Genomic DNA, 16,211 nt, shown 5'->3' on the forward strand with positions numbered 1-16,211 from the left:
TAGAGGTTGAACGAAAAAAATATTTGTGCTTCGAATAAATAATTTATCAGTCATAAAATTATTTTGGTTAGTTAATTAAGGTTAATTATTTTTTGTTATAAGGTAATGAATATGATTGAAGGATTGATTGTTGTATAATTTACTGTGTATGCTTCAATGCAATTATGATGGGAGTTAGTTATAATGGACATGTTAGGATAATTGTGTTTTTGATAATATAGTTATATTATGCTGGTACTTATAACAGAAATTTGATATTGTAGAGTTCATGGATGTTGATGTGTGATCATTATAAGCCGCCGGATCGATACAACGAAATTGTTGAGTCACAGTTACGCGAGACTGGATTTTATTATGTTTTCCAGATTGGAGTTATCCAATGTCAGTCAGCAATGGTTAATGCTCTGATTGAGAGATGGCGGCCTGAGACTCACACTTTTCATTTTCCGATTGGTGAGTGTGCCGTGACCTTGGAGGATGTGGCGATAATTCTCGATCTGCCAACAAATGGTCTTCCGGTTACAGGACCGACAATGAGTAGTTTTGAGGCATTGGAAGGCGAGTGCTTGCACCAATTTGGAGTTGCATCGAGGAAGACGGACTGTAGAGGGAGCTTTATAAAATTAACGTGGTTTAGGGGTTTGAAAGATCGTATAGTGTTAAATGATAATGTTCACCTTCAGATGTATGTAAAGTGTCACATAATGTTGTTATTTGGGACAATTCTGTTTGGAGATAAGTCAGGTGCAGCAGTGCATTGGAAATTTTTACCTTCGCTCCGTAATTTTGGTGGAATCATACAGTTTAGTTGGGGTTCGGCATGCCTGGCACACTTGTATAGATCATTGTGTAGGGCAACTCGTGTCGACTGCAAGGAGATTGACGGGCCACTGACATTGTTGCTTACTTGGGCTTGGATCCGGCTACCATTTCTAGCGCCGATTCCCGGCAATCTCCGAGTGTTTCCAATTGCAAACAGGTAATTGTGATAATAGTATGCATTGAAAGAAATTCTAGATATTGTATTTTGTTTTCGACAAGATAAGTTAACTAATTGATTGTCGGACGGCAGGTGGCGTGATTGGGACCGTGAAAACTATGGCTACCGATACACTTTGCTTGAAAATTACAGGAGGTTGTTAGATGATCTACAAGAATGACATGTATGTTGTAAAATACTAGTACCGTATGTAGCTTGTTAAGTGAGTTAATTTTTGTGTACTCATCTGAATGGTTCGATGTGTCCAGTTTGTTTGGAAGGCTTATGGCATTGGAGACATTGACCCAGACGTGATTCCTTTAGCCATCCGTCATAATTCGGTTATCTGGAGTGCCACAGTGCCACTTATATCTTTTGAATGCATCGAGTGGCATGCATCTGATAGAGTCAGGAGGCAATTTGGATTGAGACAGGGTGTTCCTACTCAAGAGCAGGATTTAGGTGCATCACACGGCGAAGTTCTAACTGGGCCTAAGAATCAAGATTGGACCAATATCCACTCTTCTTGGGTGATGCAGTGGACCAATCGGTATAGTCACATTCTCTCTGATGACTTGGTGCCTTTACATTATCCATTGGAAATTTATATGCATTGGTACCGAGGGGCATTTGGTGACCACTTGCAATTGTCGAACCTTGTATTCCAAGAGAATCCAGAAGGTCCTCCACCACCACCGGCACCGGAACCGGAACCGGAACCGGCACCAGCACCTCCACCGCCGCCGCCACTGGAACTGCCACAACAGGGGGTTGAGTATAGGACACCATATGTTCCTGACACGCATCCGTCTGATTATTTTTCATCGTCAGTCCCGGTACATCAACAGTATTGGGGTGGTCCACAGTATGAGTATGGAGAGCATACTTCATTCAGTCAGCTGCTTGGTTTCATGGCATCGGGGCCGCATCACTCATATTCAGGTAGTTATGTTGACATTCCCACCGATCATCAAGCACATCCGAGTAGTATTACTCCAGATAGGAGGTCATTGGATTCGAGGCCTCGGGTTCGCACTTCCTCTGAGAATTTCGGTACCAAAATGTCTGTTGACTCGAACAGAAGTGCCGAAGGGGTGGGAGAGATTATACAAAGTGGAAACCCTAGACGTATTTCGATGAGTCTGATTCATGAGAGTAATATGGCAGTTGGTGATGAGACTGATAATTACCTAGTAGACGATCCAGAGGATGCGGATGAGGGTGAGGATGAGGATGAGAATGAGGATGAGGATGAGGATGAGGATGAGGATGACGACGAGGATGAGGGTGAGGATGAGGATGCGGATGAGGACGATGCTGTTGATGAGTCCCGTCCACCTGCACCACTAGCTTGCAGTGTCTAAAGGCCCTTATACAAGGATAATAGCTCCAAAAGACTCTATGCAGTACACGTATATCAAGAACCAAATCATCCCCCTGGTAAGCAAGCATTGTTTCAAAGTGAACCACTGCTGATGGCTCCTTGTGACACATGGCCTCAAACCATATGGGCAAAGCTTCGTACGATGCTTCCCAACCACCGAAAATTGATTCTACCGCCTGCTGCTTTGCTAACCAAGCCTTGCGATAACTGATGATGTAGTTAAACTTTGATTGGACTTCATCAATGATTGATTTCACCTTTATAGAGGGGTCAACTTCTACCAACGGCTTAATTGCTTCTGCAACTGTCTTGGAATCCAACTTCGAATGGTCTTGAGAAATAGTTGACCTAGTACACGTGTGACTTCCATTGTACCTCCTTATCTCCCAACAGTACTTCTTCTGCATTTTGGTTACCCTAATCAACCAGTCACAACCATTGCCATATTTTGTGCATTTGGCATAGAATGTTATGGGTTCCGACTCATATACCCGATAGTCTACACCTTTTCGGATGGTATAATCTTTCATTGCCTTGATTACTGCCTCCCTTAAACTGAATTCCATCCCACTGTGAACTCACCATCCGCCACAACAGGAAGGGTTGCATACATCAAAAGAAATAAATCTTTTATTATGTACTCAGTAATAAATTACTTACTACAACTCAATTAATAAACACACTAGAACTATATAAGATCATAATAGTCTTTTTTTCGCTACTCTATCTACGCAAAGAACAACTAAATATAATTCATAATAAAGACCTACCAATTAATAAAAAAACCAAATGCTATGGTCACAAATGACTATCCACATATATTACGCATCTGACTTATTTATCAGCTACATTAGAGTTTCACATGTCTATCTAGCTTTACGTATCTGCATTCATATATTGCGGAAACTCCGGTGCGTGCATAGCCTCCAAATCCAACGACTGCATGAAAGAAGGCTCCTAAAACGGATGCGGGTTTGCTAGTGCATTTGCAACTTCTGCCATATCTGCATTCATAGCACCGCCAGTTTCATCTTCATCTTCACCTGGACCAACGATCTCATAGTTACTTTCAAATTCATCCTCGCTTTCTCTATTACAATCTTCCAATTCAATGTTACGGTCTACTTCGGATTGCTCAAACTCAATATACAACTCGATGCATGACATTCGGTGGCGATTTTTCATATACATTAAAAATATTTCATGCATACTCGCTTCATCCGTCACGTACTTGGTCTGAAATTGAACGAACCCACCAAACACAGATAACGGATACCTGTACAAAATACATGATACTCTCCTAAATATTTGAGAATCTATCTTCTCACAAATCACCCCTTTCAATTCCTCAAATGATAATGTGAACGGAATAATAATATCTAATGGATTCTCACATACAAATTGAACCCCTCATATGTTTGCAATAAAATCTGCCCGTAATAATAAATCTTCAACACAACTCTATCATCCATAACAGTATATGTACCTGACTAATCTCAATATCCCTAAAATTTATTCTACAACAATGAGGGAGAAAGAAAAATGAGAGAAGAGGAGGAAGAACAGCTGGGACGGCTACGAAGAAATGAATGGGACTTCTGTGATATTTTTTCATTTTATGTATGCACTTACAGGCAAATCGAAGGGACCAACCGCGTTCATATCGAAATTTGTGCGCATCACAAATCGCTGGGTCCGACCGGTGCACTCCCGATTTAAAAAAATTTTTTCAGGCACTAGAAATCGGTGGGTCTGATTACTGCCCTCTTTGTTTAGAAAATTGGCTACCTAGAAATCGGTGGGTCCGATTTCAAGCAAATCAACCTCACACAAATCGGACCCACCAATTTGTGTTCATTCTTCTATTTGCTTAAAATCGGTGGGTCCGATTTCTTCCCTCCCCCCTACATTCTAAAATCAACGCCGTCATAATAGTGTAATTTACCCGTAATGATCATAATACAACATAACTCACACCAATAAATCATATAAAAAAAATCAGCCCACTTTTCTCATTCTCTATTGATTTTTTAGTTCCTTTTACTTATAAATCTGAGGGTATTAAATAAAACAAGAGAAATCTTATATGATTTGAGTGATAAATAAAATAAAAAACTTATTTATATGTGCTGAATTTCATAAAATCAATTCTAAAATTGCATTTAATTATTTAGTGAGTTGATCAGATAGTTTGTTTACTAATTTGCCTAAATAATTGTTAAGGATTTAAATTCGTTTTTTGCGTCCAATAATAAATTTTTAAATAATGAAACTCTAATCTACAAAAATTAATCTTTAGTCTTCCAAATTAAAAAATAACCAAAAAAAATTCTAAAAATGCATTTGGTCTAGAATTATATTTTTAAGCTAATATTTTTAAAAATAATAAAAAAATAGAAAAACAATGTTACATTCTTCTTATCTTTAGTACATATTAATCTAATTTTATTCTCAATAATTTCTTTTCTATTCTTATGTGGGAGATAAATTTGCAAAATTTTCAATTTCATTCTACCAGAATATTTTATTAAAAATAAATGATATGTTTTACTTTTATATTTAGGATAAATTATTTTTTTTATCTGTAAATATTTAGAATGTTAATAACTTTATTTAAAAAGAATAAAAATAATTTTGTACTCACAAAAAATAAATTTTAATTGTAAAATAATCTAAATTTTAAAAAATTATCTAAAATTCTTAAATTATCTTCTTTAACTTCTCTTATCCCATTTTACTACTATCATTTGTAGGAGAGTCAGTAAATTTTTTTATTTATAACCATCAATTAATCATCACTAATAATTTTAATGGTGTTAGATTATATCTAATGATATAAAATTATTCAATTTCTTTTTACTGAATATATAATCCCCTACACTTTTTTCTCATCCCAGCTCCTACCATCTCCACTGCCAACACCACCGCCGGCTAGTTCAAGTGTTGTGGTTCTTGTAAATCGATGCAAAATAAGCAACGCTATTGACAGTATATTATTTTTCAACACTAAAGGTGAGGGAAGACGATTCGTTGACTCAATTTAAGCAAGTTGTAAGAGAAAATTCAAGTGAATCAAAAATTAAAGATACCCAGAAAAAGATGTTAAGCAAGTGCGGAGGAATCCCTCTGCCAATACTAACAATAGCAAGACTGTAGAGGTCTCATGGAAATATTACTGAGAACTCATAAATAAGGGGTTTGAAAAAGCTATTTATGCAAGAAATGCAGGTGATATATTACAACGAAGGAATACTTTGTTAAGGAAGAGGATTTAACTAGGCTTGGGATGGCTGAAGGGTTTCTAGGGCCTATGCACGTGAATTCAAATTCTTCATCATCTTCTTCGCCTCCTCAACCACAACTGGAAGATCTGGCTCATAACTGCATACAAGAACTAAGTCGTCTCCTTCTTTTTTTCTATCAAGTAAGATGACGGTAGTGGTACCTAGCAGCTGTGGTAGCTGGTAGGGGTGCACAGACTCGGCCCGGTCCGAAAGCCCGGCTCGGTCCCGAACACTTTAGGAACTAATTTGGAGTGATTTCATCGGGTTTAGGGTCGGGTACGGGTCTCAAAAATAGACCCGGTCATTATTTTGGGTCGGGTCCGGGCCATAGCTCGGGTCACCCGAAGTCGGCCCGGTGGCCCGGTCAACATACACAATTAATATTTTGTGTTATTAGTGATAGATCATGACTATTCTCACGTGGAATTTAAGTATTGTAAACCTTAATATTTTGTGTTATTAGTCATTATAAGACTATAAATTAATGTTTTATGTTTAGAATGCATAAGATTTTAGACTAATACATAAGATTGTGTTATTTGTATTGATTTAAATATTTGGTATTATTAGACAATATTAGTATTGATTGTGGTTATGCTTTAATATTGATTGTGGTTATGCTTTAATTTTGAAGAATGGTTAGTTCTTGTTATATTTTTCTAAGTGAATTTTGCCATGTTAACTAATGGTTGGAGCCTTGGAAATTTGGATATTTTTACATGCTAGTTTACAAGAAGGTATCAACGTAATGTAATGTTAACGGTCCGGTTTTCACCCGGTTTTCACCCGGTATAATTGTGGCCCGAAAGTGTATTGGTTTCATCGAGTTTAGGGTCGGGTTCGGGTCTAATAAATAGACCCGGTGTATATTTCGGGCCGGGTCTGGGTCACATCAAACCCGGCTTCACCCGGCCCATGTGCACCCCTAGTAGCTGGGATAAGAATTGGTGGATGGAAAAGGATTTGGACGGTGATAGTAGAAAAGATTAGAAATTTTGGATAAGATAAATTTGGTTAGGAAGAGGAATATAGTTAAGAAATTTTCGATTAATTTTTAGAATTTAAATCATTTTGTCCACTAAAACAAAATTATTTTCGTTTTTTGGTATAGATTTGTTAACTTTCTGACGTGAACAAAAATAATAGTTTATTCTTATATTTAAACTTATTATTATCTTAATAATTCTAATAATTTTTTCGCTTATATCCACTCTATTTTCTCGTGAGATAACCTCTCTCCTCCTGTCTCTTGTTCTCACAGTATGTTTCATTTGCTCTCTTTTGTTGTATTTTGTGGTGTTTTTCATATTTTTTTTCTCTGTTTTTTATTAATCTTTCTATTGATTTCGATTTTTTTCTCTAATATAATATAGGAGGAATCTTTATCAACTGGTGGCTTGATAGACATTCAAATGATAAGAATAATAAAATCAAAATATTGTTTACACATTAAAATCAGCTATCATATATTTATATATAAATACATTTATAATTTAATTCATTTTAATATATTTTAAAAATTTAATATATATTCTATTTTGATAACTGATTTTAATATACATCTAACATAATTATAATAAAATACAAAAAAAAATCTCCGAATCCTCTTTATATACGGTAGATTTTGTTTTCTTTTCTTTTGTTTATGGCTAAGAAAAATTTATAATAGGTATTGATGTATTTTAATTGATGGAAAATATCACTTTAACCATAGGAGTGTTTTGAAATTAAATTACTAGGGGCATTTTAGACAACTAATAAAATATTCCTGATAATATAAATATCAACCAAACACTGAAATGAAAAGTTGATTCTCAGGATTAATAATATTCCTAGAAATCATTTATCAATAAAATATGAAATTTGGAAATTTCCAAAAAGATAGCGAACAAAATGCATGCGTGCCTTTGTACTACTATATATGTTGACTAGGAAAATATGTAGTCAACTGCATCCAAACTTAATTTCCTTCTACCGCCGAGCACTCTCCGCCAAATTAATAAGTTGTTATCAGTCACAAATTGATATAATAGATAATCGAAATTACCAGGAAAGGGGAACGATCAAAGAGTGTTAACTTGAAGACTAGAGTTTGCCAAATTGACTTGACTCGGGCCATAGAAGCGTCTGCAGCGGGCTAATGACTTTTTAAATAATTCTGAATAACAATAAATAATGGGAAAACTATATGAGTAAAACTAGGAACTAATAGTATAGTGATTAATTTCAACCAATACTATAATACGTTGTTAAATAAGTTCATATAAAACTTATTATTAAAAAATAAAATTTTTGTTAAATTTAAATTTTAAATATTTTTTTCTAATTGAAGGTTGGTTATAAGATTAGTTGTGCAATGGTAGCTCAAAACTTTTGTCCAACACTAAGCGCAATTGAATCTACAGCTTAATATTTACTTTTTTATTATAAAAAGAAAACAACACAGAGACACTAACAGCACAATTCCATGCATTTTGAGGATATGGAGTGTCGTTGGAAGAAGCCATGGGTGACGTTGATGGGAGCAACAGTATTGATGATGATTCAAATATTTGGTAGCAGCAGTGGGTGCTTTCCAGAAGAGAAGAGATCGCTGCTTGAATTTAAGGCTTCTTATTCGGATGATTCTTTGCTGCCTTCTTGGGTTGATGATCCCAACAGCAATTGCTGCGAATGGGAGCGCGTCACTTGTGATGATCCCTCTTCAAATCATGTCACCGATCTCTCTCTCCATGGTTTGTATAAAAATGGTTCTATGCCGAACCATTATGGAGTATTTGACTGTTATGGTTCTCCAAGCTTAAACAGTTCCTTGTTTCTACCCTTTAAAGACTTGATTTGTCCTTTAATTGTTTTGGAGACTTCATTTGGAACCCAGGTACACTCTCATCTAAATCTAAAATAATATTCTATTTCTTTCTTTCTTTGTGCTCTTCTTCAGTGGACAAACTCGCATAGGAGGATGACTTTTTCTTTAATTCTTGGATGTAGGGTAGCAAACTGGTAATGGGTAGGGTAGGATAGGGTTTGGATCCAATCTTAATCTTACCTGCGAGTTGAGATTTTTATATAAACTCAACCTTACTCTATCTACATGTTGAAAATATTCCAATCCTAACCCTACCCGCTCTTAACCTGCGGGTATCCAACTTTACCTGCGGGTTACAAAAAATATATAACATTATTATATAACTTGATGATAATTTAAAATAGAACTGATTTTTATGTAAAAAAAATATTAAATTATCAATTAATGATTTTCTTTTAGTGGTTAAAGATCTTTTGCATTTAGTGAGAGATCTTTGATTCAACATCCACTTAAAACATATTTTTATATTTTTATATAATATAAACATATATAGAGTGCGGATTGGTCGGGTAAGATTGAGGCTCAACCCGCACCTTACCCGATTTGCACGAGAACCCTACCCTACCCGCTGCAGATTGAGTTGGCAACCCTACCCGATCGGATGGAGTCGGGTTGGATACCCGCTGGTAGGGTACATATTAGACAATCTCCAGTAGGAAACTCATCTCAGTTTCTATTTATGGCCTACCTGTCATAAAAAGTAACTTCACATCAGTTTTTGCGTCATAAACAGTAAATAGGAACTCAAAGCATCTCTTTCTTCTCTATTAGAAGGAACTAACTTTAGTCCATGTTGTGGTCCCACTTAATTAATTAATTAAAAGACTTGAAATTAATGTAATTGATTTTTTTAATAATATTATTTAAATTTATAAATTTAAAAATAATTCACTATTAAAAGATATTAATATTAAATAAATTCATATATAACAATAATACATAATATATAATTCAAGATTACACTAATTTATAGCTTTGTGTTTACAACAGCTAATTTTAATAATATCGTTAGCATTTTAAATTTTAAAAATAAAAATAACCAACTCAACTAAAAATTATTTTGTAAGGTGTAAAAATTAAATTTATTTTTAATGTAAGTAAATTTAATTAATTATAATTTAATATAATAATATAAATAATATTTAATATTAATTATGATATAAATAATTAATATAAATTATTAATTAAATAAAAATTTAATTATTTAATCTAATTAATTATTAAAATTATTAATAAATTAATTATGATTTAATTATTTAATTAATTATTATTTAAATAATTAATATAAATTATTAATTAAATAAAAATATAATTATTTAATATGATTATTTATTATAATTATTACTAACTTAATTATTATTTAATTATTTAATATAATTATTTAATTATTTCAGATTTTATATTATTTTTTTTATAATAACCTACCAAATTGCCAAATAACAAATTATTATTGGTTAATTTAAATTCCTATTTAGAGAGATTCCCTCACTTTAAGACCTTGCAGAAACTCAACCCTTCTTCCCTCCCAAGTGTTTTTCTACTTTTGTCAGAAAATAGGACCTCAAGATCCACTAATTGGAATTGCTCTTACCACCCCTACTTGGATGCTTTTGTTCTATTTTAAAAGAAGGCAGTTTAATTAAAAAAAATATATATTCTCTTGCATTTTTTTGTTTGTTTGTTTGTTTGTATTACTCTTTTTAGTAAAAAGATCATTAAAAAATGAAAAAAAAAAGAAGAAAACTTCCATTTCTATAGACAAACATTTAGAACTTAGACAAAATTATCCATTTGAATTTGAGACATAAAAAAATATATATATAAATTTAATAATATATTTTTTAATATTTTATATAAAGAGAATTTTGCATCACAAGATGTAATAATAAATGTGACTAAAATTAAAAGGACTAAAAGATATTAAAATTTTAAGATTATAAAAAAAAGAAATAAATTTATTTAAAGATTAATTTGATTTATTATTATTTTTTTAACTTTAGACTTACTCATATACCTTCTATAACAAATTTGATTTTATATACATTTATAAAATGTCACCTGTTTAGTAAGTTACATTTCACGACAACCATTTATTTTGTAACATATGATATTAATATATTATATTATTATTATTATGTCATATGACATTTAATATAATATATTATTATCTAACGAATAAAAAAATAATTTAATTTATAATTATATCATTTAGTAATTAATTTGAGACTTCTTCTTTTGAAGACCGAATTGATTTTCTCGGATATCTTTTTTGTAGACTATTTTGACTACTTAACACTTCAAAAGTTGTATTAGTGCAAACACTTAATTATTAGATAATAATATTATAATTCTTTACACTGTAAATATATATCAATTAAACTCTATTTATACTTCATATTGTATTATTGTTCATTCATTGATGACGAAATAACGTTTTGATTAAACTTTTGAAGATAATAGAAGCACCTCAACTTTGGAAACACTGGAGACGTTTGATCTCAGCCACAATAACTTAAACGAGGGTGTACTAGAGCTCTTGTTTGGTCTCACGTCCCTCAAGAATTTAATTCTTGCCGCTAATAATTTTGTTGGACTCTTTCCTAGCAAAGGTATGAATCTAGGTGTAGAATTTTTTTTATTTTGATTTTTTGATTTTTTATTTTTTACATTCTAAGTTATTGGAATAATATGGTTATGATCATTTAAAATCTATTCAATTAATCCTGCATTCTCCACACGTCTACAGTAGAAAACTAGTAATTAACAAAATAATGTACTGAAATGTTAAGATATATAGGTGACATCCTACAAATCTTATCAATCTTTTTAAGAGACGATTATATATAAATAATTTATATAAGGAATATATCGTAATTTATATAAGGAATATATCGTTATGATGGCTATAGTAACTATATAAGTAGAATAATACTATATATTCGAATTTTTTATGAATTAAGTTAAATAATAAAATTTATAGTATTAGTTATAACTAATTTTTGTTATATTAGACTAATTTAATTAGACTTAATTAATAAAAAATTTAAATATATAATATTATTTTTTATTAAGATTAAAATTATATTTTTATTTTTGATAATATTTTTAATTTTATTTTTTAAATTAAAAATATTATTTTAATTTTAATGATAATTTTTAAGATACTATAACAGCACATAGCTAGCATATATATATATATATATATATATATATATATATATATATATATATATATATATATATATATAGGTAAATTTTATCCAATCCTCTTTTAAATAGAGTAAATTATTTTTTATGATAAATTTAAGGCTTTTTTATTTAAATAAATTAAGAGAAGAACCAAATTATTCGATTCCCCTAAATGGATTTTAAAAACGTGATTTCCCTAAATCATATAATATATAAATCGTCCTAGGCTTTTGTGTTTTAAATAATATATGAATCATGTTACCTTCGGAGGATTTATGCATGAAATGCAATGCTCAAAAACACATAAATCGTCCCAAGCCTTTGTGTTTTACAAAATGTGTATAAATCGTTCTAGGCCACCATGAGTTACATTTTTTTATCCTAAAACTCATTTCCCTAGCACGATTTATGTGTAATTAGTCACCCCTCAAGACCCTAGCACGATTTATGTATTACTATAGTAAGACACATTAGGTTGGGATGATTTACATTCAAAAACACAAAGTTCATGACTATGGAATAATTTATGTACTAAAAGAGGTTATAAATAAAGGAGAACCGTGAATATCGATTCATAGTGAGGTTGAGAGTTTTAGGAAGATGGCTGAGAATGTGTTTTAGTAGTTCATTACCAGAGAAAAATTGATGAAAAACTAAAGGTGTAACGTTCAGTAGTAAAAAGTAGGTCAAAGTGTTCGTAAATCAGTTTAGAGGATTTACGAAATAGTATATTATAGAAGTAAAATTTAGGATAAAAAGTAAATAAAATTCATATGAATAAAATCAAATACAAAAATAAAAGATTTTATATTCATGATTCTCCTTTATTTATAACCTCTTTTAGCACATAAATTATTCCATAGTCATGAGCTTTGTGTTTTTGAATTTAAATCGTCCAACCTAATGTATCTGACTATAGTAATACATAAATCGTGCTAGGATCTTGAGTGATAACTAGTTACACATAAATCGTGCTAGGACAATGAGCTTTAGGATAAAAAAATGTAACTTATGGTGGCCTAAGACGATTTATATATATTTTGTAAAACACAAAGGATTGGGACTATTTATGTGTTGTTGAGCATTACATTTCATGCATAAATCGTCTCAGGTAACATGATTTATATATTATTTAAAACACAAAAGCCTAGGATAATTTATATATTATATGATTTAGGAGAATCACATTTTTAAAATCCATTTAGGGGAATCGAGTAATTTGGTTCTTCTATTAATTTATTTAAATAAAAAAACCTAAATTTAATAGTTATTGAATAAAATAAATTATGTCATTAAGATGATTAATATTAACTCTTAATTTAATTTAAATTTTGACAACCAAACTAATTAATTATAATATATAAAACCACTTGAATTTCATATCTACAAAATTATGCAATTTTTATATCAACTCCATTAACAACTATGGAATTCACTCTTTACTCAATTAACACCTTATTTACTTTTTGTTTTTATTTTAAATTTGTGATTCGGTCTTTTGGTCTTTCTTTTTCTTTGTTCTTTTTAATATTTTAGTTTTTTAATTTATTTTTGTATTCTTAGATCTAATTAATATATGTGTAATTTAAAAAAAAAATTATAAAATTATAAAATAAAATCTCTTTCTTAACTCTTATAATTTACAAAAAAAATTTACTATATTTAATTAGTTTAGTTTTCAATACTCAAGTTAAATTAAAAGTTAATATTAACTATGATGACATAATTTATTTTATCTAATAGTTATTAAATATGTCATAGGAATAACTTAACTCTTTATCTAAGAGTGAGTTGGGTAGAATTCACTATATACATTGTGATTATTAGTGTAGCTTTGACTTGCAAGTGTGTTCTAATAATGTTAAACACTGCAACTTTTAAACCAAGGAATATGTGGATTGAAGCAACTTGAAGTGCTGGATTTGGGTGGCAATGATTTCGAAGGAACTTTGGATATATGTCTTAGCAATATGTCATCACTTCGGACTCTGGATTTCTCAGATAACTCCTTAAGCGGGAAGATTTCAACATCTCTGATTGCTAGTCTTGTATCACTGGAGCATCTTTCCCTTTATGGCAACAAATTTGAGGGTGTATTCTCGTTAAATATCTTGGCCAACCTTACAAAGCTTAAGGTGTTACAACTTGGAGATATGGATTCCAGGACTTTTCAGGTGCAAACAGAACACCCTGCTTGGAATGCATCATTTCAGTTGGAACAGCTAAACCTTTTCTCTTGTAAAATCAACTCACCTACATACAGAACACCTTCTTTCCTTTCATCCCTGAATAGATTAAAATTTCTTGATCTATCAAAGAACAACCTGGTCGGTGAATTTCCTAATTGGATGCTTGTGAACTACACAAAACTAAAAGCACTGTATCTGAATGGTAACTTCTTCACTGGGAATATAAAACTTCCCAGTGATCCAATTTTACATGGCATGGATCAACTACATGTGTTGGACATATCAAGCAACCATATCCAAGGAAAGCTCCCCAATAACATAGGATTCTTCTTCCCAAACCTAGAATATCTGGATGTCTCAAGCAATATGTTTGATGGTCATATTCCGGCCTCGATCGGAGAGATGTCTAACTTGACAGTGTTGAATCTGGGAAACAATAGCATCTCTGGGAGCATGCCTGAGAACATTGTTATTGGATGCACCTCGTTGTTACATCTGTTTATAGAAGAAAACCAGTTGAATGGGACACTTTTAAGTTGTATTGCAAAACCCGGGCTTTATACCTTGAGTGCGTCAAGGAACAACTTTGAAGGTTCGATAGTAACACAAGACAAATGCCAACATGACTTTATTTTCCTAGATTTGTCTCAAAATAACTTCTCTGGTGCATTGCCCTCTTGCTTGAACATGTCCTCGGCAAAAATAATTTACTTGTTTGGAAATCGTCTTACTGGCGCAATACCTGAAGGATTATTGAATAGTCGCCGCTTGTTGGCCATTGATTTAAGTGACAACAACTTTATGGGAACTATTCCAGAGAGCATCTATGATTCTGAGTCATTGACATTACTTTTACTGGGAAAGAATCAGCTACAGGGTAATCTCTCTAGCCAGATATGTGAATTGAGAAATCTCCAGGTTTTGGACCTTTCAGAAAATAGTTTGACTGGGTCCATTCCTTCTTGCTTAGAACATCTCAGATTTGCCGGGCGTATGCAATTTTTGAATTTCCCAAATATTGATTTCATAAGCCTAATTCCATTGAATTCAGAATACGATATGTTTGGCTTTGCCATGTATGCGGGGTATACATATGTACAAGTGACATTTAAAGGTCGTCCCCTTTTATTTCATGGTAATATAGTCGAATTAATCTCATTATTAGATTTATCATCTAATCGATTGACAGGGGAGATTCCTCATCAATTAGGAGATCTAAGTCGCCTTATTGCACTCAATTTATCTCACAATCGTTTGAGTGGGCTAATTCCAGAGAGCTTTCACAAGATGCAAAGCATGGAGATTTTGGATCTTTCAAATAACCACTTGAGTGGACAAATCCCTATTCAGTTGTCAGAGTTGACCATGTTAGCGTATTTCAATGTGTCATACAACAATCTATCAGGTAGAGTACCTAATGAGAATCAATTTTTAACCTTTGGTAATAGCAGCTACCAAGGAAATCCATATCTCTATTGGGATAATGATAATAAACACATTCCAATAACTCCGATAGATGATGGTAAGAAAGATGCAACTGCTGCATCCTATGTCACAGTGATCTTAGTATTTATGGCAATCCGTTGGATTAATCCCTTACATGAGTAAGCATTGCTTGATTTGCCAAAGTGTTACCGTAAGTGTTTTTGGTGCATTTCTTCATGATTTGTTCTACTAGAAAGTTTTGAAATATATACCAGTTAGTAATAAGAAACCTTTCTTGTTGTAACTTCATTTAGGACTTAGGAGGAACAGACCTTGTTTGGCTTCTATTTTAGTAATTACGTCAGTCAAGTAAAATAATAAAAAATGTTTATGTAATGATTTATTCTAATATATATCCTGTATTATTTTATTTTAATTTATTTGAGTGTGTTATACATGTGTATTTAAAATTGTGTTTATTTGTGAGAATATGATACGACAAGATACTGAGAACAAAACATAAAAGAGAGAAATACAAAATTTTATATTCTTATATTCTGTTTGGTAAAAAATTAAAACAAATTATAATAATTTAATTTATTTTCATTTTTTGTATTCAAAAAATTTGAGACGAAAAATATAATAATAAAAAATATAATTATAAAAAATTAACAAGAATGATGAAAGAAAAAATAAAAAATAAGTTGTGTCTCTTATAAATGTCTTTGTATCTTTTCTGTTAAGATGGACACAATATACATTAATTCAGTATCTCTGAACATATTGTCTCTATTCATATTTTTTCTGTCAAATACAATTTTATATCTCTGTATTATCCTATTTTTATAAATAAATGCAACTTGATCACAAACATTTCTTGACACAGCTATTC

The 16,211-nt window shown here is 31.7% G+C and overlaps 2 protein-coding genes across 2 annotated transcripts; both read left to right on the plus strand.

Annotated features, from left to right (window-relative positions):
- The first annotated feature begins 278 nt into the window (after nt 1–278).
- Nucleotides 279–1,160, plus strand: LOC130940052 (serine/threonine-protein phosphatase 7 long form homolog). Its single transcript, XM_057868101.1, has 2 exons — nt 279–979; nt 1,073–1,160. Exons 1-2 carry the CDS (start codon nt 279–281, stop codon nt 1,158–1,160), a joined length of 789 nt encoding a protein of 262 aa, XP_057724084.1.
- A 6,685-nt stretch (nt 1,161–7,845) lies between these two features.
- LOC130940812 (receptor-like protein 9a) lies at nt 7,846–15,707 on the plus strand. The gene is made up of 3 exons (XM_057869056.1): nt 7,846–8,525; nt 10,970–11,125; nt 13,593–15,707. The coding sequence occupies exon 3, from the start codon at nt 13,676–13,678 to the stop codon at nt 15,500–15,502; it is 1,827 nt and encodes a 608-aa protein (XP_057725039.1). The 5' UTR covers nt 7,846–8,525; nt 10,970–11,125; nt 13,593–13,675; the 3' UTR covers nt 15,503–15,707.
- Nucleotides 15,708–16,211: the final 504 nt, after the last annotated feature.

Source organism: Arachis stenosperma, chromosome 7 (genome assembly GCF_014773155.1).
Source record: "Arachis stenosperma cultivar V10309 chromosome 7, arast.V10309.gnm1.PFL2, whole genome shotgun sequence".
NCBI classification, from domain to species: Eukaryota; Viridiplantae; Streptophyta; class Magnoliopsida; order Fabales; family Fabaceae; genus Arachis; species Arachis stenosperma.

What these genes read in the sequence shown, in the direction of transcription:
- LOC130940052 (XM_057868101.1), top strand. Translation starts at nt 279, where the DNA reads ATGTGTGATCATTATAAGCCGCCGGATCGATACAACGAAATTGTTGAG. An exon ending in GTGTTTCCAATTGCAAACAG is followed by an intron (nt 980 to 1,072) that starts GTAATTGTGATA and finishes GTCGGACGGCAG; the next exon opens with GTGGCGTGATTGGGACCGTG.
- LOC130940812 (XM_057869056.1), top strand. Translation starts at nt 13,676, where the DNA reads ATGTCATCACTTCGGACTCTGGATTTCTCAGATAACTCCTTAAGCGGG.